This window comes from Equus asinus, chromosome 17 (genome assembly GCF_041296235.1).
Source record: "Equus asinus isolate D_3611 breed Donkey chromosome 17, EquAss-T2T_v2, whole genome shotgun sequence".
Classification (NCBI taxonomy): domain Eukaryota; kingdom Metazoa; phylum Chordata; class Mammalia; order Perissodactyla; family Equidae; genus Equus; species Equus asinus.
In genome coordinates, this window is record NC_091806.1 from 31,828,425 (window position 1) to 31,851,532 (window position 23,108).

At 41.7% G+C, this 23,108-nt stretch overlaps 1 protein-coding gene across 1 annotated transcript; it reads right to left on the reverse strand.

Moving 5' to 3' along the window:
- Nucleotides 1–1,427: 1,427 nt before the first annotated feature.
- LOC106822531 (olfactory receptor 5J3-like) lies at nt 1,428–2,660 on the reverse strand. Its single transcript, XM_044750454.2, has one exon. The coding sequence runs from the start codon at nt 2,520–2,522 to the stop codon at nt 1,563–1,565; it is 960 nt and encodes a 319-aa protein (XP_044606389.2). The 5' UTR covers nt 2,523–2,660; the 3' UTR covers nt 1,428–1,562.
- Between the last annotated feature and the right edge of the window lie 20,448 nt (nt 2,661–23,108).

Genomic DNA, 23,108 nt, shown 5'->3' on the forward strand with positions numbered 1-23,108 from the left:
CTCTGCTTCAGGGGCCCAGGGTTTCGCCAGTTCGGATCCTGGGTGCAGACATGGCACCGCTCATCAAGCCATGCTGAGGCAGCATCCCACATGCCACAACTAGAGGGACCTACAACTAAAAATACACAACTATGTACTGGAGGGCTTTGGGAGAAAAAGGAAAAATAAAATCTTTTAAAAAAAAAAAAAGACATGAAATCTTCCTCTGATCACCTTCCTTTGGCTAGACCTAGTCCCATGGCCACATGGGGGACCTCATTCAATTACTGATTTTTAGAATAAAGTATCAAAACTAAACATGATCATTAAAAAAGTTTTGGAAAATTTTTGAGAAAAATAGAAAAACATTTTTCCCATTGTGCTATCACTCTAATACGATGGTCACATTTTTATGTTCTTCCCAGTATTTTTGCCATCATTTTTGTTACATTGTTGCAATCACAGAAATATAGGTTTTGTTGGTTACATCATAACCCTTCTAGGGAATAAACCATTTAATCCTATTCCTCCTTTGAACATTTAGGTTGTTTCCAATTTTTTGTTTTCAAAAATGATGCTGTGATAAACCTGTTTGTATAGTAAGGTTTTCTATATTTAGACTTGTTTCCTTAAGATAGATCTGAAAAAACCCTTTTTAGTGATCCAAAATCTCAGAGTGACGCTGACTGAGTCCAGGTTAGGACTTTGCATTAGTTTAACAGCATGTCTTCCTCTCCAGTGTGCAACCCTGAATGAGGTCAAGTTCAGCTTCTTCATTTGTGTGATTCTCTAAAACATATATACTCACTGTATTGCATGAATTTTTAAAGATGCTCAGGCCAAATATAAATTCTTTTTGAATCAATCTCATTAAGCACAGTATCTTATATAGTGCTATAACTGCCCAAATCACACGCACACACACCCTCTTGAGAATTATGAGACGTGTACAAACATCTGGCTAGAAGAAAACAGATGTATGAGGAAAAGTCTCTCTTGAATCTGAGGTTTTATTTGACGGGACAGCTCAGCAAAATGCAGTAGCAATAAAAAGTAAAGACACTTTCACCTGGTCATCTTTCTTTTTGGAACGGGAAGAAAGAACTGAGCCACTTGTAGCCCACCCCCACTTCACTAAATCAGTGGCAAAACAGGAATGATTGTACTGCCCCTGGTCTGATATTTTTGGAAGTTATGATGAGCTGCCAATAACTTGTGGCTGTGGTGTAATTGAAAGATCCCTGGGTTTGGTGTGGAAGTCCTGATGTTGAATGCTCACTCTCTCACTAACTGTATGACTTTAGATAATTAACTAATTTTTGCTGAGTCAGGTACCCTTCATTTGTAAAATCAGATCATCATAAGAATGGCTGCCATAGAATATAGTGACAAGAATTCAATGTGATAGTGGATAAGAAGATGCTTTAAAAACTGCAGTGCTCTGTACAAAGGATGATATTTGCTGTTTATTCCCTATATCTACCACTTCCTCTGAAACCAGGGCTGTTCTTAGTCAGGTCAATTCATAATGTGGTTTGGGAGATGCTATGCCTTTCTCATTCCAACAAACAAGCTTGCAGGGCTCAGCAGGGAAAGATGTTGACCTGGAGCTTCCTCTGCAGGGTGCCCTTCACCTCCTTGTTGCGGAGGCTATAGATGAAGGGGTTGAGCATGGGAATTATGATGGTGTAGAAGACAGACACTACTTGGCCACTGGTATCATCAGTGGGTCCATGAGGCTGGACATAGGTGAAAACCACGGTACCATAGAAAATGGTAATGGCCAGGAAGTGGGAGGCACATGTGGAGAGGGCCTTCTCCCTCCCAGCTGCTGAGCGCATCCTCCCAATGGCCACCAAGACCAAGCTGTAGGAGGTGAGGATGACTGCAGCAGGCAGAAGGGTAACCAGAGCAGAGAAGAGATAGAGGACCACTCCTGCTGCGGCTTTGTTGCCACAAACCAGGTGGAGAAGGGGTGGGATGTCACAGAAGTAGTGTGTTACCTGGTTGGGCCCACAGAAAGGCAAGGCGAAGACATTCCCAGTCTGGATAGAGGAGTTAATGCCACCAAATGCATAGGAAGCAGCCACAAGCTGGAGACACATCCCTTTGGTCATGACAGAACCGTAATGGAGGGTTCGGCAGATGGCCATGAAGCGATCATAGGCCATGGAGGCCAGCAGGAAGCTCTCAGCTGTCACATGAACCACAAAGAAAGTCAGCTGGACCACACAGCCCTCAAAAGAGATGGACTTGTCAGATGCCAGAAAGTTGATTAACAGCTTGGGTGTAACCACAGGAGAGTAACAGATATCAAGAAAAGAGAGGACACTGAGGAAGAAATACATGGGGCTATGGAGACGGGAGTCCGTGAAGATGAGTACCATCATTCCCAGATTGCCCACCACTGTCACGGTATAGATGAGCAGGAAGACTCCAAAAAGAAGCTCCTGGAGGTCTGCATAATTGGAGAATCCCAACAAGATGAACTGGGTAACTGGGGTGTGGTTGCTACTAGCAAGGGCTAGTTCTCCAGGTGTCATCTGCAGAGGAGACAATTGAAAATCACTCAAACAGTATTACTTGAGCATGCCCACCACCGTGCGAGGTGTGGTGAGGGAGAACACCAAACGAGTATAAGGCTTCTTCTAGAAGAATCTAATGGGAAGTATCGTGCCATAGTGGTAGGACATGGGCTGTGAAGCCAGGCAGATCCTAGTCTCTTTTTTTTTTAAAGATTGGCACCTGAGGGGCCAGCCCGGTGGTGCAGTGGTTAAATCTGCACGTTTCCCTTCCGCAGCCTGGGGTTTGCTGGTTTGGATCCCAGGTGCGGACATGGCACTGCTGAGCAAGCCATGCTGTGGCAGGCATCCCACATAAAATAGAGAAAGATGGGCATGGATGTTAGCTCAGGGCCAGTCTTCCTCAGCAAAAAGAGGAGGATTGGTGGCAGATGTTAGCTCAGGTGCCAATCTTTTTTTTCTTCTTCTTCTTCTCCCCAAAACCCCCCAGTACATAGTTGTATATTCTAGTTGTAGGTCCTTCTGGTTGTGCTATGTAGGACGCTGCCTCAGCATGGCCTGATGAGCAGTGCCATGTCCCTGCCCAGGATCCGAACCGGCGAAACCCTGGACCACCAAAGCGCAGCGTGTGGACTTAACCACTTGGCCCCGGGGTCAGCCCCAGATCCGAGTCTTAATTCTGACTATGGTACAACAAGTTATGTATCCTTGGTAAGCTATATCTATGAGCCTTAGTTTTCTCATCTGTGAAATGAAGAAAATACACCTACTTCTCAAGGTTGCTCAGTGGCTTAAATAAAAAAAATGAATGTAAAATATCTGCATGTCTGCGACACTGTAGGTGATCAATGTGAAACCTCTTCCCCAATCTCTTGCACCTGTATCTATAAATATGCTCATGACTCTATTTGACAACTATTTCATTGCGTCTTTTTAAAAATCAAGATTGAATTTACATACCATAAAATTCACCATTTTAAAGTGTACAATTCAGTGGTTATTAGTATGCTCACAAGGTTGTGCAACCATTCCCACTATTCAATTGCAGAACAGTTTCATCACCCAAAAAAGAAAACCCCATACCCATTAGTAGTCACTCCCCATTCTCCCCTTCCCCCAGCCCCTGGCAACCATTAATCTACTTTCCGTCTCTGTGGATTTCCCTGTTCTGGACATTTCATATAAATGGATTCATATAATATATGGCCTTTTGTGTCTGGCTTCTTTCACTTAATGCTTTCAGCCTCATCCATGTTGTAGCATATATCAGTATTTATTCTGTCTTGTATTTAAGTATCTTTCAGGGCATCCTCTCCTCTGTATCGTAACCGTATTGTCCTCTGAGAATCAATTGAATTGAATGTCACTAAGAGACCATCAGCTTGGAAATGGTGTTCGAGTGCTTGCTTGACTGTTCTCCAAGATGTTTATCCATAGGAGGACTGGAAATGCCCAGAGTCCTTTCCTTTCTGTCCACACTTCCCTCTCTCTTCTGCCCCTTATCTCCCTCCTCTTTGAGCATCTGGGCTACATCCTGAAAATCAGTTGTAGGACAACCTCACCAACCTCTTCATCCAAACAGTTTATGTAGAGGACAAAGAGGAAATGTGGTGCCACATTGCAGAAGAACATAGAACAGCCTCACTTTCGTGCACACCCATTGCACCAGACACAAGGTATGGCAGAAAGAGCACTAGACTGACCGAATGGAGACCTGCTTTCTAGTTCTGACTCTGTTGCCTATTAGCTCTGTTACTTTGGGCAGTTCTCCTCTCTCCGGGCCTCTGACTCCTCAATGACAAAGTCAAGATCTGCTTTGTAAGATCTCTGAGGTCTTGCCTGGTCCTGACAATCTGACAGTGAGTGAATGCATCTTCCCCACACTTCCTGTCTGGGTATGGATCTTTGTGCCAGCGTAGTCCTGGGCAACACAAAAAGAATCCATGTGAATTTGTCCAGAAAAACGACGTTCTATACCTGATGGTAACAGACAGTTTTAGGAGGGTCAACCCAGCTCACAAGAATCTATTTAAGTACTTTGGCCACTCATAGCAGTGATCCCTGGCAAATATTTTGTACATGAAGTAGGAAGTTCTGAGCAACCTTGTTAACACAGATGAATGGATGGGAATACAAGCAGTTTTGTTTTAGTAAAGCCGTTCTATTCATTGACCTCCTTCTTAGTTAATCCCAAGAATCACATGGTGATGTTTCATCAAAAATTATGTTTAATGCTCCATCATTTGTCAATTTGAAAAGATCCTCCCTCCATTTTGTTGAAACATTTCCATCTGACTTAAAAAGAATTTTATAGGCAGTCATTAAAGTCATTTACTTTTTCAACACCTACCTATTTATGAAATTACCTCTTTGTGTGGTATCCTGGAAGTTTTGTATGCTGGTGAAATGCCTCATGCTAAGATTCAGAATGGGTTAGAATCATGTATTTCTTTTCAAAAATGGGAGAATGGCAATTGTGAAGATGGAGATGAAAAAGGAGTACAGTACTTCCATCACAGAAGCATTTTCAAGGCCGTTGGTTTTATGAAAGAGTAGATACACACATTGAGGTACTGGAAATTGGGTCCCTTTAAAATAGTTTTGCCTGTAAATCCCTTGAAAACTCTTCACGTCACCCTCAGGAGTATACAATCCTAGTTTGAAGACTGTGGCCTTAGAAGAACTAGTCTGCTCCAGGATGTTGCCTTCTGTCCTGCTGCCTCTCCTTTTTCTCTGAGCTGGGCTTCAGATTATGGGACTGTAGGAGAATCCACTGGAACACTCATGCCTTTCACAGACCTTCTGTTTGTAGTAAAGGTCAGAATATGCAACCCCAAAAGTCAGGGTCCTAGTGGTCAGGACAGAATCCTATCACATGATTCAGTCGTAAAGTTTAACTAGCAAAGTCAACTTTGTGCCCTGACTCCAGCTTCTCCACTCAGCCTGAGCTCCTGGATCCTGCTCTCCAATAAATGAGGTTTCTTGTCCTCCTCCCAACTCTCCCTCTCTCACCAGCTTCCCATTGTCCAGACTGCATTCCGTCCTAATCCTCTACTACTTCCATCCCAACTCCCGAATGGCCAGTCAGTTCCTTCAGAGGCACGACATTCAATAATTCTTGATTGTGGTGACATTGACTTACAGACTTACAGATGTACTCTGAGCCTCTCAGTTTGCAAAGGACCTCCATATTTCCTCCTTAAATCCCGCAAAGCCATCCCTCAGCCCTCCTAGTCAGCCTTCCTTACCCAACTGAATTCTCATTTTGTATGCTGTTGTAATCTGGCAGTTGAATTTTACTCACACAGATGTATTTAGAATTGTTTAACAGGGCTCTGTCATTGTTTCCAGTCTTTCTTTCCCTCCATTGGATTGTTTTGCTTCCTTATCACATTTTAACTTCTGAAAGCAGAGCCTTGTTTTGTATCAAGTGAACAGCAAATACTTGAACAGCTACTGTTATCCAAAAGTATTTGAACAATTGAGGTTATTCAAAGTACTTAAACAATTACAGTTGTTTAAAGTGTTTAAACAACTACTGTTCAAAATATCGTGAGACATGTCTTTGGCCATTTAGGGTCTGAAATTTTGTTCAGAGACAAACTTACCCCCATGAAACAAGAGTGAAGTTGAGTGGTACCTGCTCGGCAGTAGGAACGCACTGGAGTCATCTGGGAAGGCTTCAGCAAGAGGAGGCACAGGCTGGGCCATGAAGAACGAGGAAGGTGGGGCTAGGTAGAGGAGATGGGGAAGTGCAACAGCCTGGATGTGGAAATTAATCTCCTTAGTAAATATTTACTAGGCAAAAGGTGCATTGAAAAGAGTCAGGAAACCTGGTAGAGTTACTCAATCTCTTTGAGCCTCTTTGAGTCCTCTGTGGGGACTGAAAAACAATATGTGTCAATGTCCTTTGCACACTTCTGGAAACAGGGTAGGCACTTGATATACACTAGCTTCCATCCCACCACAAGTGAGATTATGTACACATAATGGATAGGAAGAGATTGCTTGGGACCCCTGAATGCAGTGGGATCTCAGGAAATGCTTAAAGGCTGACAGACTAGGGGATGGAGTGAGTGCGGATTTGAGGGGAAAAGAAGGAGAAGAGAACAGGTAAATTCAGATTTGTGAATCAGCTCTGGTAGAACTCAGTAGAATTTCCAATAGACAAATACCAACCCTAGCAGACGGTGTTCTCTGGCCTCGCACACCTCCAGTGGGGATGCAAGATCCTCTTAGCCCAGCCACTTGGGATGATTCTGGGACTCATTTGCACTCCAGTCTGTGTCTTTCAGGTTCTCCTCCTTATATCTGTTTCTGGGGTGGCCACACATCCAGACCTGGTGATAAGGCACACAGCTCAAGCAAACAGAATGTGGTGCTCGGGACTGAAGCTGTGGGTACATCCCAGTCCCATCAGAGTTTATAAAGCTAGCTCCATCTCCTCTTGATTGCAGGTGGCTTTGGAGGCTCAGAGCTCTGGGGAGGTCCTAGAAACACACCTACCCCTGTGTCCTCTCCTGCGGTCCTGTTCAGGCCTCAGGGAAGAAGAAATTATCCCCTGTAGATTATAGTCACTTGCTTTGGTCTTGAGGCAGAGGGAGGTGAGGGTCTCCTTGAGGAATTGGCACTTATGGTTCCATTCTTGCCAGCAGAATTCCTGTCTCCTCCCTGGATTCTGAAGTCTGGATGAAGAAAAGCCATCTTGCCCCTCCGGAGTTTGCAGGAACCTGGGGGACAGTTTGCCCAGCTATTCTGACTGAATGACCCAAGGGTCCATCTCTGCTGGACATTGAGGGCCTGGGCCCTAATACTGGTCAAACAAGTTGGTGACACCGAGTTCCACGGAGTGTGGGTCGAGCGCTAGGTAGGGGTGAGGCTAGATTCCTTTTCTTGTGCTTTCTGTGTCTCAGCAGCAGTAGAGCACCAAGGGGAGTTGGGGGCACATGGGGCAGGGGTTCTGCCGCCTGACCCTCTCTAGGAAGCTCTCCTGGCTTCGGCCTCCAGGGAATCATCTGAGGAGAAACTGGGGACCTTGTTAATGGAATAAGTAGTTTATTTATATTAGCAACTTAAAAAATTATATTTTCAGAAATGAAACGAACTTCTAAGCGCAGCAAATGCCAATGGGCGTATGGAGAAGCCAAGGGAATTGTTAACCAGAAGCAAAAATGCAAACTGATCATCTCCCAGTTGTGGCTCTTTCCCTCCTTTTCCTGTCTCTGACTGTGCTTTGTGGGCAGGTAGGGTGGGGGTAGCTTCCTCCCTATCCATTTGTCAGCTGACACTGCCGTCCTGAGACTGCATCATGTGGGGCTCAGCTGAGGCTACTGGATCAGGTGGTGGTTATGTTTCTGTGAATCACAGATTGTTTGAGCTGAAGGGAATTACAAAGCATCTAACCCAGCGGGCTCTCAACTGAGATGTGATGGTGCAGCAGTGCTTCTGAGTCAGGACTGGCTCACCCAGTGGGAAGACCAGGAGCATGCTCAGGCACCAGCAAAGTAGAGGGATCAACATTAAAAAGAGGATATATATGGACACTAAAAAAAAGTACTAGGAAATGATAGGACATTAGGATTTGCTTTAAAATAATCTAGGTGGGTGCATGGGGAAAAATATGAAGGATCTTTGGAGACAATTGACAAGATCTGAATGTGAACTGAGGGTTAAATAATCGTACTCTATCGCTGGGAAATGTCCCAGTTTTGGTAGCCGTACTGGCTGTGTAAGAGAATGACCTATTCTTAGGAACTACTCACTGAAGTGTTTAGTGATAAATGGTTTGGAAAAGAATTTGTATATATATGAATATTCTGTGTATATATTATATACATATATATAAAATGGGGTAAAATGAAAAGAATTGGTGATTCTGGATAAAGAGTATATAGAGTTCCTATAGTATTCCTGCAAATTTAAAAATTCTATTAAAATACTTTATAAATATGAAATATATCTAATTACATCAAAATAAAAAGGTAAAAAAAATCAGGGTGAGAGTAGTGGTGATGGTTGAGATGAAGCAAGAACTGCTATAAGTTGGTAATTGTTGAAGCTGAATGATAGGGTCATGGGAGTTAATTTATCATGCTGTTTTGTACATATTTGAACCCCTTAATAATAGTTTTATTTTTTTATTGAAATATATTTGACATGTAATGTTGTGTAAATTTAAAGTGTAAAACATGTTGATTTGAACAATTTTATATTGTAGTATGATTGCCATTGTAGCAATAATTAGCACCTTTATAATGTCACATATTATCAGTTCTTTTTACTGGTTGGAGTAATTAGGATCTAGCCTCTTAGCAAGTTTGAATGTTATAATACAATATTGTTGCCTATATTCACTATCCTTCAGTATCCTGTGCATTAGATCTCTAGGACTTATTTACTACTTGATGCAAGTTTGTAGCTTTAATCAACACCTCTCCTATCCCCCAACTCCCCACCCCCTGGCAACCACTGTTTTACAAGTTAGGCTTTTTTAGATTCCACATATAAGTGATCTCAAAGAGTATTTGTCTTTCTCTGTCTGACTCTCTTTGTCACTTAGCATAATGTCCCCAGGGTCCACCTATGTTGTTGCAAATGCAGGATGTCCTTCTTTCTCATGGCTCAACAACATTCCATTGTATATAGACATCTTCTATCTTCTTTATCCATTCATCCGGTGATAAGCACTTAGGTTTATTCCATGTCTTGGCTATTGTGAATAGTGCTGCAATAAACCTGTGAGTGCATATTAATAATAATTTTTGAAAACATTAAAGCATTACAGAAATGTAAAAACTTTTTGCAATTCCTTTCACTTAGTTTACAGTGTAAAATTCATAAGTAGAGTGGTCCGCACCGTAATTTTTCAGTTATCTTACAGGAGACAAAACTGATGTTCAAAGAAAGGAAATTGCTTACCCAGGGTCATGCAGCTGATTAGTTCTAGACCCAAAACTTCAACCCATGTCTCATGGGTCCCAGTCTACAAATCTTTACACAATGCCTTCATCCTCTTAAAAGGTGTTTGGTCAGTAATTTGGGATTAATAAGTGCATAGAACTTTCTATCTTGCCCTAAAAAGACGCTTCAGTACTTTCTGGCTTCACTTTTTGGAAATTTTTTAAAATTGAAAATTTAGAGATTAATATAATAAACATCCACCACTTTGACTTAATAGATGTAAATGTTTTTGCTATATATGCTTCAGATCTTTTTTCAATCAGAAAAATAACACTTTAAAGGTCATTGAAATCTTCATGTATTTTATCCCAGTCCCATGCCTCTCCCTCCCTAGAGACAACCATTATCATAAATTTGACTTGTATCCTTTAGTCTATGAAAGCATAATTTTCAAAAAGATTAGGGGCCGGCCGGGTGGCACAGCTGTTAAGGGCGCATGTTCTGTTTCGGCGGCCCAGGGTTTGCTGGTTGGGATGCCAGGTGGGGACGTGGCACCGCTTGGCAAGCCATGCTGTGGCAGGTGTCCCACATATAAAGCAGAGGAAGATGGGCACAGATGTTAGCTCAGGGCCAGTCTTTCTCAGCAAAAAGAGGAGGATTGGCAGCTGTTAGCTCAGGGCTGATCTTCCTGGGGGTGGCGGGGGCGGTGGGGGGTGGGGGGGAGGTGGGGGTGGGGGTGGCGGGGTGGAGGGGAGCCAGGAATTTAGAACTGTGATTCTCATGTAAATATAAAAGAAACACATATCAAAGAGTTTATTCAATTTATCAATGATGAAAACCATAAGATGTTAAGGCTGGTTCAAAGAGCATTTGAATGAATGGGTATTTATAAGCTATAAATGTAAAGAATGAATGAAAGAAACTTAATTAACTTAAAAGAAAGTCAGAGGAAGACTGCTGGGCTAAATACCCAAGTGGTTCTTGTGCTAGATGGCAATAGACTGTCAACTTTGGGGCTATTTTCTCTATAAGACAGATATTATTTGCATTTCTACTAGACAAAAGTCTGTAAGTTAACATGAAAGTTCATTAAGTCTGGAACTTTTAATCAATGGTAAACAGTGAGTCAAATCAGGTCCATTTTCCTAAGTAAATCCTTGGGCTGGCCTGTTAAACAATGCCTAGTATTGACATTGAAAGGACATACCACTCACCTTTTCCCGTTGTTTCCAAGTTTTGGATAATTTTTCTTAGCAAGTCTGTATTTCTATATTTTACTACATATACGAATCGATAAATAGTAATAGTAACTCCTATTTGTTGAATTTTTATTTGTGCTCAGCACAGTTTTTTTAAGTCTGTTTTTAAAAAGGTTATTTTATTGCAGTCATATTGGCTTACAACATTGTGTAAACTTCAGGTGTGCATCACTATATTTCAGTTTCTGTATAGACTTCGTGTTTTCACCACCTAAGTCCAGTTTTTATCTGTCACCGTACATATGTGCCCCTTTACCCCCTTTGCCCTCCCCCCGACTCCCTTCTCCTCTGGTAACCACTAATCTATTCTCCTTATCTATGTGTTAGTTTGTTTGTCTTCCACATATGAGTGAGATCATACAGTACTTGTCTTCCTGGGTCTGAAATCATGTGGTATTTCTCTTCTCTGTCTGACTTATTTCTCTTAGCATAATGCCCTCAGGGTCCATCCATGTTGTCTCAAATGGCACAATTTTGTCTTGTTTTTTTTTTTTTTTTTTAAGATTTTATTTTTTCCTTTTTCTCCCCAAAGCCCCCCAGTACACAGTTGTATATTCTTTGTTGAGGGTCCTTCTAGTTGTGGCATGTGGGACGCCGCCTCAGCGTGGTTTGATGAGCAGTGTCATGTCCGCGCCCAGGATTCGAACCAACAAAACACTGGGCCGCCTGCAGCGGAGCGCGCGAATTTAACCGCTCGGCCACGGGGCCAGCCCCAATTTTGTCTTGTTTTAATAGCTGATTAGTATTCCATTGTATGTATATACCACATCTTCTTTATCCATTCATCTGTTGGTGGTCACTTGGGTTGCTTCCACATCTCAGCTATTGTGAATAATGCCCAAGCACTGTTTTAAGCGTTTACGTGTATTAATTCCATTTAGTCCCTCAATACCAACATTAGGTACTATTATTATTCTCATTTTACAGATGAGAAAACTGAGGCACAGAAGTTAAGTAAGTTCCCTGAGGTTATAAACTTGAAGGTGGCAGAACTATGATTCAATCCCGGGCTGTCTGGTGTCATCCTGTACACCAGGATTTTGCAATTTTGCCCTGTTTTGCCCTCAATATCATATTTTAGAGAACTCTCCAGGATGATAATGTAGGTATAGCTCATTCACTTTGACTACAATTTTACCTTATAGTGTTCCAAGGTGTTAGTATACAACAGTTAATTTACCTGTTTCTCGTTGGTGAACATATAAGTTGTTTTCAGAATTCCAGTGTGCCATGAATATCCTTGGCTATGTGTCCTCGTGCTTGCATGTGAGGGTCTTTCTAGGTTAATTACCTCAAAATGAAATTGCTCTCCTTTACTTTGGAAGGAGCAGATGGGTCATTAAGTGATCTTTCCACAACCTCTAACAGACTCCAAGATGGGCACAGATGTAGCTTACAGAAGGCAGGAGCCTTTCCCTTTTTTCAAAGAGAGAGAAGAGTGACAGAGACTACAGATGCAGAGCCAGAAGCAGGCATCTGCATCCTGAGTCTGAGTGAGGAGTAATAACTTATTTGACTTTTTAAGAAGAAAGGGACTCCTTCGCACCTGTTAGGATGACTGTTAAAAAAGACCCCAGAAAATAACAAGTGTTGGTGAGGGTGTGCAGAATTTGGAACCTTGGTGCATTGCTAGTGAGAATGTAAAGTGGTTCACCAGCTATGGAAAACGCTATGGTGGTTCCTTAAAAAGTTAAACATAGAATTACCATATGACCTAACAATTGAACTTCTAGGTACATATCCTAATGAATTGAAAGAAGGGTCTATTAGTTTGCTAGGGCTGCCATAACAAATTACTACAGACTGTGTGGCTTAAGCAACAGACATTTATTTTCTCACAGTTCTGGAGGCTAGGAGTCCAAGATCAAGGTGTTGATGGGGTCGGTTTCTTCTGAAGTCTGTCTCCTTGGCTTGTAGATGGCCATCTTCTCTCTGTGATTTCATGTGGTCTTTCTTCTGTGTGTGTCTGTATCCTAATCTTCTTTTCTTATAAGGAGACCAGTCATATTGGATTAGAACCCACCCATATGACCTCATTTTACCTTAATTACTGCTTTAATGACCCTATCTCCAAATACGGTAACATTCTGAGGTACTGGAGGTTAGAAGTTCAACATAAGAGTTTTGAGGGGGACCTAATTCATCCTATAACACATGGACTTAGATACTTGTACACCAATGTTCCTTGTAGTCTTATTCACAATAACCAAAAGATGGAAACAACACAAATGTCCACCAACAGATAAGTGGATAAACAAAATGTGGTATATACATAGCATATAATATTATTCAGCCAGAAAAAGGAATGAAATTCTGGTACATGCTACAATATGAATGAACCTTGAAAACTTTATGCCAAGTGAAATAAGCTAGACACAAAAAGACAAATATTGTATGATTCTACTTATATGCAATACCTAGAATAGGCAAATTCATAGGTAGAGAAAGTAGGATAGAAGTTACTGTGGGCTTGGGAGAGGGAGGAATGAGAGTTATTATTTAAAAAATACAGAGTTTCTGCTTGGGATGATGAAAAAGTTCTAGAAATGGACAGGTGGTGATGGTTGCACAGCATTCTGAATGTACTTAATGCCACTGATTTGTACACTTAAAAATGGTTGAAATGATAAATTTTATGGTATGTATATTTTACTGTAATAAAAAAAGAGGAAAGAGAAGGGTAACGGTATCTGACTTCCAGGCTTGCTATGAGAGTTAAATAACATATTATTTGTAAAAGCACCTCCTGCTGCATATAGTAGATGCTCAGTAAATTATAGCTGCTACTTGTTTCTTCATTTCCTTGATCATCTTCTTTGTCTTCTTCTGACTTGTGTTAATTTCAGAGTTCAGGGTCTGTATCGACTGAAGTGTGCCCCCCCCACCCCCTTGCAAATCATATATTGAAGTCTGAACCCCCAATGTGACTCTTTTTGGAGATAGTGTCTTTAGAGAGGTAATTAATTAAGGTTAAAAGAAGTCACAAAGGGGCCAGCCCTAGTGGCCTAGTGGTTAAGTTCAGCATGCTCTGCTTTGGTGGCCCAGGTTCAGTTCCTGGACATGGACCTACACCACTCTGTTAGCAGCCATGCTATGCTGGTGGCCCACAGACTAAAAAATAGAGGAAGACTGGCACAGATGTTAGCTCAGGGTGAATCTTCCTCGGCAGAAAAAAAAAAAAAGAAAAAAAGAAGTCACAAAGGTGGACACCTAATCTGATAGGAATAGTGTTCTTATAAGAAGAGGAAGAGACACCAGAGAGCTCTCTCTCTCTCTTTCCTTGTGCAGAGAGAGAAGGGGCCATGTGAGGACACAGCAGGAAGGTGGCTGTCTTCAGGCTAGGAAGAGAGGCTTCACCAGAAACCAGCCCTGCTGACACCTAGATCCCAGACATATACCTCCCAGAACAGCTGAAAATAAATTTCTATTGTTTAAGCCACTCCGTCTGTGGCATTTTGTTATGGCGGCCCTCGTAGTCTAATACAGAGACTGGGGACACGATAGTTGTGGCCAACTTTCCACTATCCACACAGGCATTACTTTTCAACTGTCATCTCCAACCCTACCAGGTGGTTGCCCTTCTCTGCTTGGGCTTTCTCACCCTGCCATCACTGGGTGAGTATTTAGAAAGCTCGAATTTATCTCAGTGTTAGCCTGAGGAAAACATGATTAGAAGGAAAATCTGCTATAGAAATAAATTACCTTGTGGGTTTCTGAGACAAATATGAGTTATGTTTGGAATGTCTGTGCAACTGCTCTCTCCCCACGGACACTGATGACCAAGTGCTGACTGTAAATGATACACATGCAGATATAGAAATGGAGGTGCATACCTGGATTGTGTAGACTGTTCAAACAGCACAAGCCCAAAGGAACCAATTTACAGGGAAGTGAGAGCAGGTGGGAGAGAATGAAGTAGAAAGAGCATGGCTTTTGCAATTAAACAGGTTAAGACAATCTGGCTTCATCACTTTTACAAATTGTATGATCTTAATTAAATCACTTAACCTGAGGGTTTCCCTTTGCAAACTGGGGGAAGTACCCACTCCAAAGCGTAATTGTAAAGGTTCACATGAGACAATGTTTGCAACGCATGCATAAACTCTAATTGCTTCCTTTCTCTATTTTGAAGTAGAGTTAATCAAGCAGATGTTTTCTTACAGTCCCACAGAATGTAAAATAGAGGGGAGACCAATATTTCCCAAGGGGTAAAGATAACAGAAAGAGTAAGGACCTGTGAGGGAGGGCAAACTTAGTGGAAAGTGAGAAGAGAAGAGGGCCTAGTTCTTAGTAGGGGCTTAAAAACAAAATCTGCTGAATTAAGTGTAATTATTAGATTGCTATATTACATTTGCCTAGCTAAAGGTAACAGAAAACTCAAACAAGGTGCCTTAAGTGATAAAGACATTTATTCTTTAATAATAAATTTGATGGTAGACTTGTTTTATTTATTTATTTTTTTTTCAGGACGATTAGGCCCGAGGCAACATCTGCTGTCAGTCCTCCTCTTTTTGCTGAGGAACATTAGCCCTGAGCTAACATCCGTGCCCATCTACCTCTATTTTATATGTGGGACACCTGCCACAGCATGGCTTGATAAGCGGTGTGTAGGTCCACACCCGGGATCCGAACCAGCGAACCACAGGTCACTGAAGCAGAACGTGCAAACTTAATCACTGCACCACCGGGCTGGCCCCATGGTAGACTTGTTTTAATCAGTGAACAAATATCTTACTCAGAAGTCAGGTAGCTAATTTCTCCTGGAAGCTCATTGGCCAGAAGTAGATCACACTATCACCTCTAACCACAAAGGTGACTGGGAAAGAGAGTACTGGCTTATTAAGCCTCTGGAGTTTGAGGCAGGCAAGGCAGAAGGAAGAGGAATGGTTGTTGGGTCTGCAACACTGGGCTTAGATTGTTAGGGGAGACAGGAATGACTACTTAATGCGCTTATATTAGTGGAGGGTCAAAAAACGTGACCTGGATGGATTTGGTGTCTATATTTAAACTGCTTTCTCTATGAAGAAAAAAAATGGAAATTTTCTCTTATCCCATCTTGAATATCCTCTCTCTTCATTACATATTCAAATCCTACTTTCAGGTAAATACCTACTGTTCACTCATTCATGCATATGTATAGGCATTCATCTATTTATTAATTCACTTAATAGTATCAATTTTATACCTACCATGTGCAAAGAGCTGTGCATGGTTCCTTTGTCTTAGGTAAGTCTTTTGTCTTAGATGTCCAAAGGAAGCAGGTACCTGGTAGGAGCTGAATGCAGACTCACCAAATTTAGGAACTCACCAAATTAACATGTGTAGTTTCATAATCCTGAAGATTCATCAGAGATAAAACTTGCAATTTTGCTGAGATATGAATTCAAACCACCTGCACTGTCCTGCTGGTGTTTGCAGTGACTCACTCTCCTCGTAAGTGAATTTAGCTCAGCTCCCAGTATTTGCATCTCAGTGTGCCTTTGTTGAATATGCATTTTATAAGGAAATTATATGCTACAGTGAAATTTCCCGGATTGGGGATCGGATAAGTTTTCAGAAATGTCACTCAATAATAGAGAAAGTCTAACCAGTGTTCTCTAAAAGTCAATCATAGTTTTTGCTAAAATTACATGCGACTTGTAATATTTGCTTACTGTTAAAACTCACTTAAAAACAAACTGAACCCAGCCCTACCTTAAGAAAAGAAATTCCTAAAATCCATGGATTTAATGTCAATTGTATTTTTAGTGCATATTAAAATAAATATATAACTCATAAAGTAAATTTGTTAACTTGTGTTTTACCTCAAATCCTGTTGTCCACTCTAACATGGCCTTGGAAATCACTTAAACCAGGTTTAAATCCCAGTTCTGATATTTACTAGAGGTGTAGCCTAAGATGAATTACATAATGTCTATAACTCCCAAGTTCCTCATCTGTGAAATGGGGTTGAAAATTCCTATCAAGGAATGTTGAGAGAACCAAATGAGATACAGCACACACAGTGTGTAGATTTGTGTAGTGTGTGGTGCATAGTAAGCTTCCAGTTAATAATAGCTTATATTGACTATGGATTGCAATTTAGATTAACTAATTGCCAAATATAGCTTTGTCTTCCTGGAAACAAAGACAAAAAGAGTAAACTATTTGACTCTATCCTAGTAGAATAGATTTTCCTTGGGGTGAAAACGCAGGCATCTCTAAGAAAGTGTCAGAAATCCAGTGAGCAGCTCGCTGAAGATTGGTGAATGGCTGTGATTGGTAAGTGGTGACTGGAATGAAGAAGAAAAAGGTGAGTCTCAGGTAGAATTGGAACAGGATATCGCATACACACTCTGAGTGACCAATAGGAAGAGCAAGCCTGGAGGAAATGCTGTTCAGTCACAAGGGTGCTGAAACGATGCAGTGCCGCAGACAGCAAGTTGTAAGTAATTTTGTCCAAACATGTCTCTGCTTCCTAACGATCGTATCTCAGGTACGCCTCCTCTTCTCCACCTTTCTTTCTTTTTTTTTTTTAAAGATTTTATTTTTTTCCTTTTTTTCTCCCCAAAGCCCCCCAGTACATAGTTGTATATTCCTCGTTGTGGGTCCTTCTATTTGTGGCATGTGGGAGGCCGCCTCAGTGTGGTTTGATGAGCAATGCCATGTCCACGCCCAGGATTCGAACCAACGAAACACTGGGCCGCCTGCAGTGGAGCGCGCGAAGTTAACCACTTGGCCACGGGGCCAACCCCTCCACCTTTCTTACAGTCTGTCACCTCAACCTTTCACCCATATCTACCTTTCTCACTCGTGCCTCCACATCCCACTCCATCTTCTCTTCCAGCTGTCTGATTGCTGACCTTCCTGTAAATAATGCTCGCTACTCCCAGCATTTACTGCATTCCTAGCATGGTGCTCTTGGGGGAAGTAGCTGGAATGAGCCTTTGAGGGTTGATGGCTACAAAACACTTTATCCTTAAGTCATAAATAGCCTCCAGTGTTAATGTGGCTGGATTATAGCCTCAAGGACAGAAGATGCTGAGGATGACAGGTTTCAGAAACATGGTTATAGCTGCCTCTTATTCTGTGCTAAACTGTTCACCTTTATCTCCCATGTCTCTCAGCATGGACTGCCCCAGAGGTCCATCCAGTCTGACCTTTGCATGTAATGCCCTCTCTAATTCCCATCTTCTTGTTGTTCTTCAAGCTTATGATGGTTTTCTTTCTTCCCCTATCAAGATTTGTCTTTCCCATGCTTGAATGTCCAGTTTAAACTTCCCCTCTTCCCGACCACCCTAACTGAAAGGAATATTCCTTTCATCTGAAATCCTACAGTATTTTCACCTTGGACATGCCACTTCATCCTTGGTTATAAACTGCCTTAAGCACATTTTGAAAATTACTAAATTTGTGACAGTTTTGCCTCTCTAGCGAAACTATGGGCATTTTGGAGGGCAGGGACCAAAGGGTTTGCATGGTCTGTATTCCATATAGCTCCAAACATATAGCAGGATACACAGTGGTGCTCAATAAATATTTACTGGTTGAATAACAGAAGGGAATGACTTTTGGGGAAATGAAAGGCACAGAAAAGTGAATTGAAAATTGACCAATAGCATCTCAGGAAGGGAACAGGACCAGAGAATCTCATAGGTTGTTACTTTCCTTCATGATTAGGCACAAAAGGATGATTGGGGATTGGACATGGGAGGAAGTGGTTAGAGCTGGGGCAGAGCAGGCTACAACAGGATTTGCAAATACAGATTCAGGTGTGTCTAGGCCTAAAATTTGAGGTTCAGGGAATTCGGTTCAACCTAATCTGATTAAATTGTCATAGAAATGTAGAGTCACAGAGTGGGAAGGGACATCAGGGGTCACTTCAAAAGGCATTGGCTGATGTGTGAGTCTCCTTTTCAACATCCTATCCATGTGGGCATCAAAACTCTGCCCAGACACCTCTAGTACTGGGACTTTATTTGATGGAATGGAATTCAATTTGGCTCAGTTCAACAATTAAAAAATCTGAGTACCTAATATAAACCTAACATTGTGGCATGTGCTCCTGCTGGGAAGGAACAGGTGACCTACAGCTCTGCATTTCTGTGGCTCGTATGGAGTGTGGGGAGTTTCCTACAACATTTTGCTAGGTTCATCTCTTTTTTTTCCTACCTTTTTCTATCCTTCCCTCTATGGTTCTTTCTTTCCAACAATTTTCTTTTCCTATCCTCTCTTTTTTTTCCTTCATATATTCAGCATAATTTAGGCTCTCTAAGAGCATTCAAATCTTGGGATAGTTTCCTTGGAAATACTGAGGGCAAAGGAAACTATGACTCTCTGTCCTAAGAACATATGTAAAAGATGGAAGAAACCTTAAAGATTGTGTATACAACTCTGTCATGGAAAAGGAGATACTAAGGGCCAGAAAAGAAAAACGTTCACTCCTGATCACCTGATCAAATAGATGGTGAGGACGGGTGAGATTAACTGTCAAAAATTCCAAACCGCAGATCCCAGAATACTCCCAGTGACCAACACTCAAGTATGTAAAATAAAAGGACTGTAAAATTTGAGCTGACAAGGATGTCACATTTACATATCATTTGCATACACCCACATCAATCCCTGTGATCTCTTCTCAGTTATTTCTCGAGTGAAAATGTATCATTGCTTCCCTTATTTGTCATTTTTAGTTTTTCATTTCTCTATTCCTCTTCACCCACTCACAGTCTTTGGCCCAGATCTTCTGCAGCACGCAAGGGGAAAAAGTATTCGCAGAACATTAAAATTAAGCTTCAGACAACTGTGTTTCTCTGACCATCTGGTTCCTTCTAGAACAGCCACTTCTCAAAGGCAGGAGATCTTGGCCTCAATGTTGCATCCAGAGCCCAGAAAAGGGGGATGCTCAGTAAGTAAGGCCCAGGTTGGAGAGGCTGATGGTTACAGGCAGAGCCACCCAGAGACAGTTGGGACACATGGTCTGACAATGATTTTAATACCAGACTGTATATTCCTTGAGGGCAATGACTTTCTTATTCATCACACCATCTCCAGCACTTAGTCCAGCATGAAGTACCTAGTAGACCATATATATTTGTTGAATGCATGAATGTATGAAGTTATATGAAAAAGCTTTACGTCCTTATATAAGGGTATAAAAGACAAATATCAGTTAGTTATCTACTGAATGAATCGCCTCTAGAGAAAATAATAACATCTCATGCTTTTGGAAATGTCACAGCCATTCTCTTATTTGATCTCTACTGTAGGTTTCTGACATACGTGTTTATTGGGAAAGTGCCATGTGAAGTCCTAACTGCTATACAAGAGTCATGTGTTATATTTTTGACATAATTAATGGATTAATCAATTTTTGGAACAAATATTCCCAACCTTAGATTAGGTTCCTGGGAGGCCGAGTAACAAAATTTATCCTCAAGAACTCATTAGAGAGGAATGACACATAAATAAATTCTTAATAAAGACATGTGAATGCATAACTGAGGAATCCAATTTGAGTCAGTTTAAACAAAAGAGGGGAATTTATCATAGCTTACAGAAGTACCTCATGGACGTGGTGGTGGTTTTGAAACATGTCCAAAAATTCTCTGATAGTCCTCCTTTCAAGAAGTGCAGCTTAATTCCCTCCCCCAGAGCATGGGCTGGACTGAGTGACGTACTCCTAACAAATGGAGTGTGGATGAAGTGATAATGTACGACTTCTGAGACTTGGCCATTGCATTAGTTTTCTAGAGCTGCTGTAACAAAGCGCCACGAACTGGGTGACTTAAAAAACAGACATTTATTGTCTCATAGTTCTGGAGGCTAGAAGTCTGAGATCAAAGCAGGGTTGTTTCTTCCGAGGCCTGCGAGAGAACCCGTTCCACGCCTCTTGCTCAGCTTCTGGTGGTTTGCTGGCAGTCTTTTGGTGTTCGCTCTGATCTCTACCTTCATTGTCACACAGCGTTTTCCCTGCGTGCACATCTGTCTTTGTCTCCAAAGTTCTCCTTTTCACAGGGACATCAGTTGCATTGGATTAAGCCCCGCCCTAATGACCTCATTTTAACATGATTCCCTCTGTAAAGACTTGTCTCCAAATTAGGTCACATTCTGAGGTACTGAGGGTTAGGACTTCAACACGTGAATTTTGAGGAGGACACAAGTCAACCCATAGCAATCAGAAAAGGCATGTGGCTTCCTCCCTGCTCACTCTCTTGGATCATTGGGTCTGGGGGAATCTAGCTGCCATGTTGTAAGAACACTCAGGAGGACTTATGCAAGTCTACTTGACAGGGAACTGGGGCCTCCTGTAAACAACCAGTGAATGAGCCACTTTGAAAACAGCTCTTCCAGCCCCAGTCAAGCCTTGAGATGACTGCAGCTCTCGCTGACATCTTTTCCCCCGAGCTTCATTGAGGTACAATTGCAATAAAAAATTGTATATAGTTATGGTGTATACTTTGATGATTTGATATACTTATACACTGTGAAATAATCCCCACAATCAAGCTAATTAACATCATCATCACCTCACATCGTTACCATATATGTACATATATACATATATATATATTTTGTGTGTGTGTGAGAACACTTAAGATTTATCCTCTTAGCATATTTCAAGTATACAGCACAGGATTGTTAACTATAATCACAGTGTTGTACATTAGATCCCCAGAACTTAGTCAGTCATCTTCCATAATGGAAGCTTTGTGCCCCTTGATCAACATCTCTCATTTCCCCCTCCCCCAGCCCTTGGTGGAGAGTAATTCTACTCTCTGCTTTTATGAGTTTGACTTTTTAGATTACAAGTATAAGTGAGACTATGCAGTATTTGTCTTTCTCTGTCTGGCTTATTTCACTTAGCAACATGTCCTCCAGTTTCATCCATGTTGTTGTAAATGGCAGGATTCCCTTCTTTTTCAAGGCTGAATAATATTCCATTGTATATACCACATTTTCTTTTTCTGTTCATCTGCTGACAGCATTTTGGTTGTTTCCATATCCTAGCTATTGTAAATAATGCTGCAGTGAACATGGGAGTGCAGATAACTCTTTGAGGTCCTGATTTTGTTTCCTTTGGTTATATACCACAAGTGAGATTGCTGGATCTTCTGATAATTCTATTTTTAATTTTTTGAGGAACCTCCATACTGCTTTCCATGATAGCTGTACCAGTTTACATTCCCACCTATAGTGCCCAGGGTTCTGGCTGACATCTTGACTGTAACCTCATGAGAAACCACGAGCAGAACCACTCAGCCCAGCGGCTCTGGAATTCCTGACCTGCAGAAACTGTGAGATAATGAATGTTTGTTGTTTAAAGCTGTTAACTTTGGGATAATTTGTCATGCAGCAATAGATAATTAAAACAGATTGCACAGAAAGAGAGAAGGCAGGAACTGGAGTCTGGAAAGTAGGCAGAACTCTGCCTCTGGCTGCTCTGCCTACTGGCTTTCTCCAGTACTTCAATCATCAACAGCAACATGGTTACCCCGTGGCTCCTGTGTTTACATGCTACAGTTCCAGTGACATAGAAATCCCAATTCTGAATTTTTGAGTGAGGCAATGTGGGGTCCAACTTGGCTTAGTTGTGGCAGGGGATATGTTTAGGGACAAATCCAAGTTTTGTGGGGCTTGAAGATTATATGATTTGTGGGGGTGCTCATTGAGAAAAAGATCACATACAAAAAATTACTTGGGGGGACCGGCCCCATGGCCTAGTGGTTAAGTTCACGCACTCTGCTTCGGCGGCCCAGGGTTTCACTGGTTAGGATCCTGGGTGAGGACATGGCACCGCTCATCAGGTCATGATGAGGTGGCAGCCCACACAGCACAACCAGAAGGACTTACAACTAGAATATACAACTATGTACTGGGGGGCTTTGGGGAGAAGGAAAAAAAATGATCACTTGGAATGAAATAAATCCCAACAAATTAGAAATGTTCTAAAGCTAACAAATACCAAAACATTACGAAATAAAAAAATTCCATGATATTTTTGTTAGTTAACTCTGAAGGTTGGAAGAGGTTTCCATAGGGTATCTTCTGGCTCTGTACATTGCAAACCCAAGTGCATCCAGATGCTGTAGGCCACATGAGTACAGAGATGTGAATTCTGGCTCTGCACTTTCATGCACGATGCTGGGTGAGTTGACGCAGTGGGTGATAGCAGTGCTCCTGGAAGCATTCTCCACTGGGATGACTACCAGTAACTTAACTAAATATGAAACTATTTACAAATCATATAAATATATGCAGTCAACCCAACCACAGTGTATTTCCACCTCAACCACCCCTTAGATGGACCTCACATTGTCTGCAGCCACTCTAAAGCTGCTGGAAGGAAAGCGTGATGGGGGGGGGGCGGAATCTAGGTGGGAAGATACAGTGGTTTTAACCAATTGTGGCTAAAATACCTTCTTTTAAGGATTTTACGACAAACATCTGCCCCTGTGAACACATAGCT

What these genes read in the sequence shown, in the direction of transcription:
- LOC106822531 (XM_044750454.2), bottom strand. Translation starts at nt 2,522, where the DNA reads ATGACACCTGGAGAACTAGCCCTTGCTAGTAGCAACCACACCCCAGTT.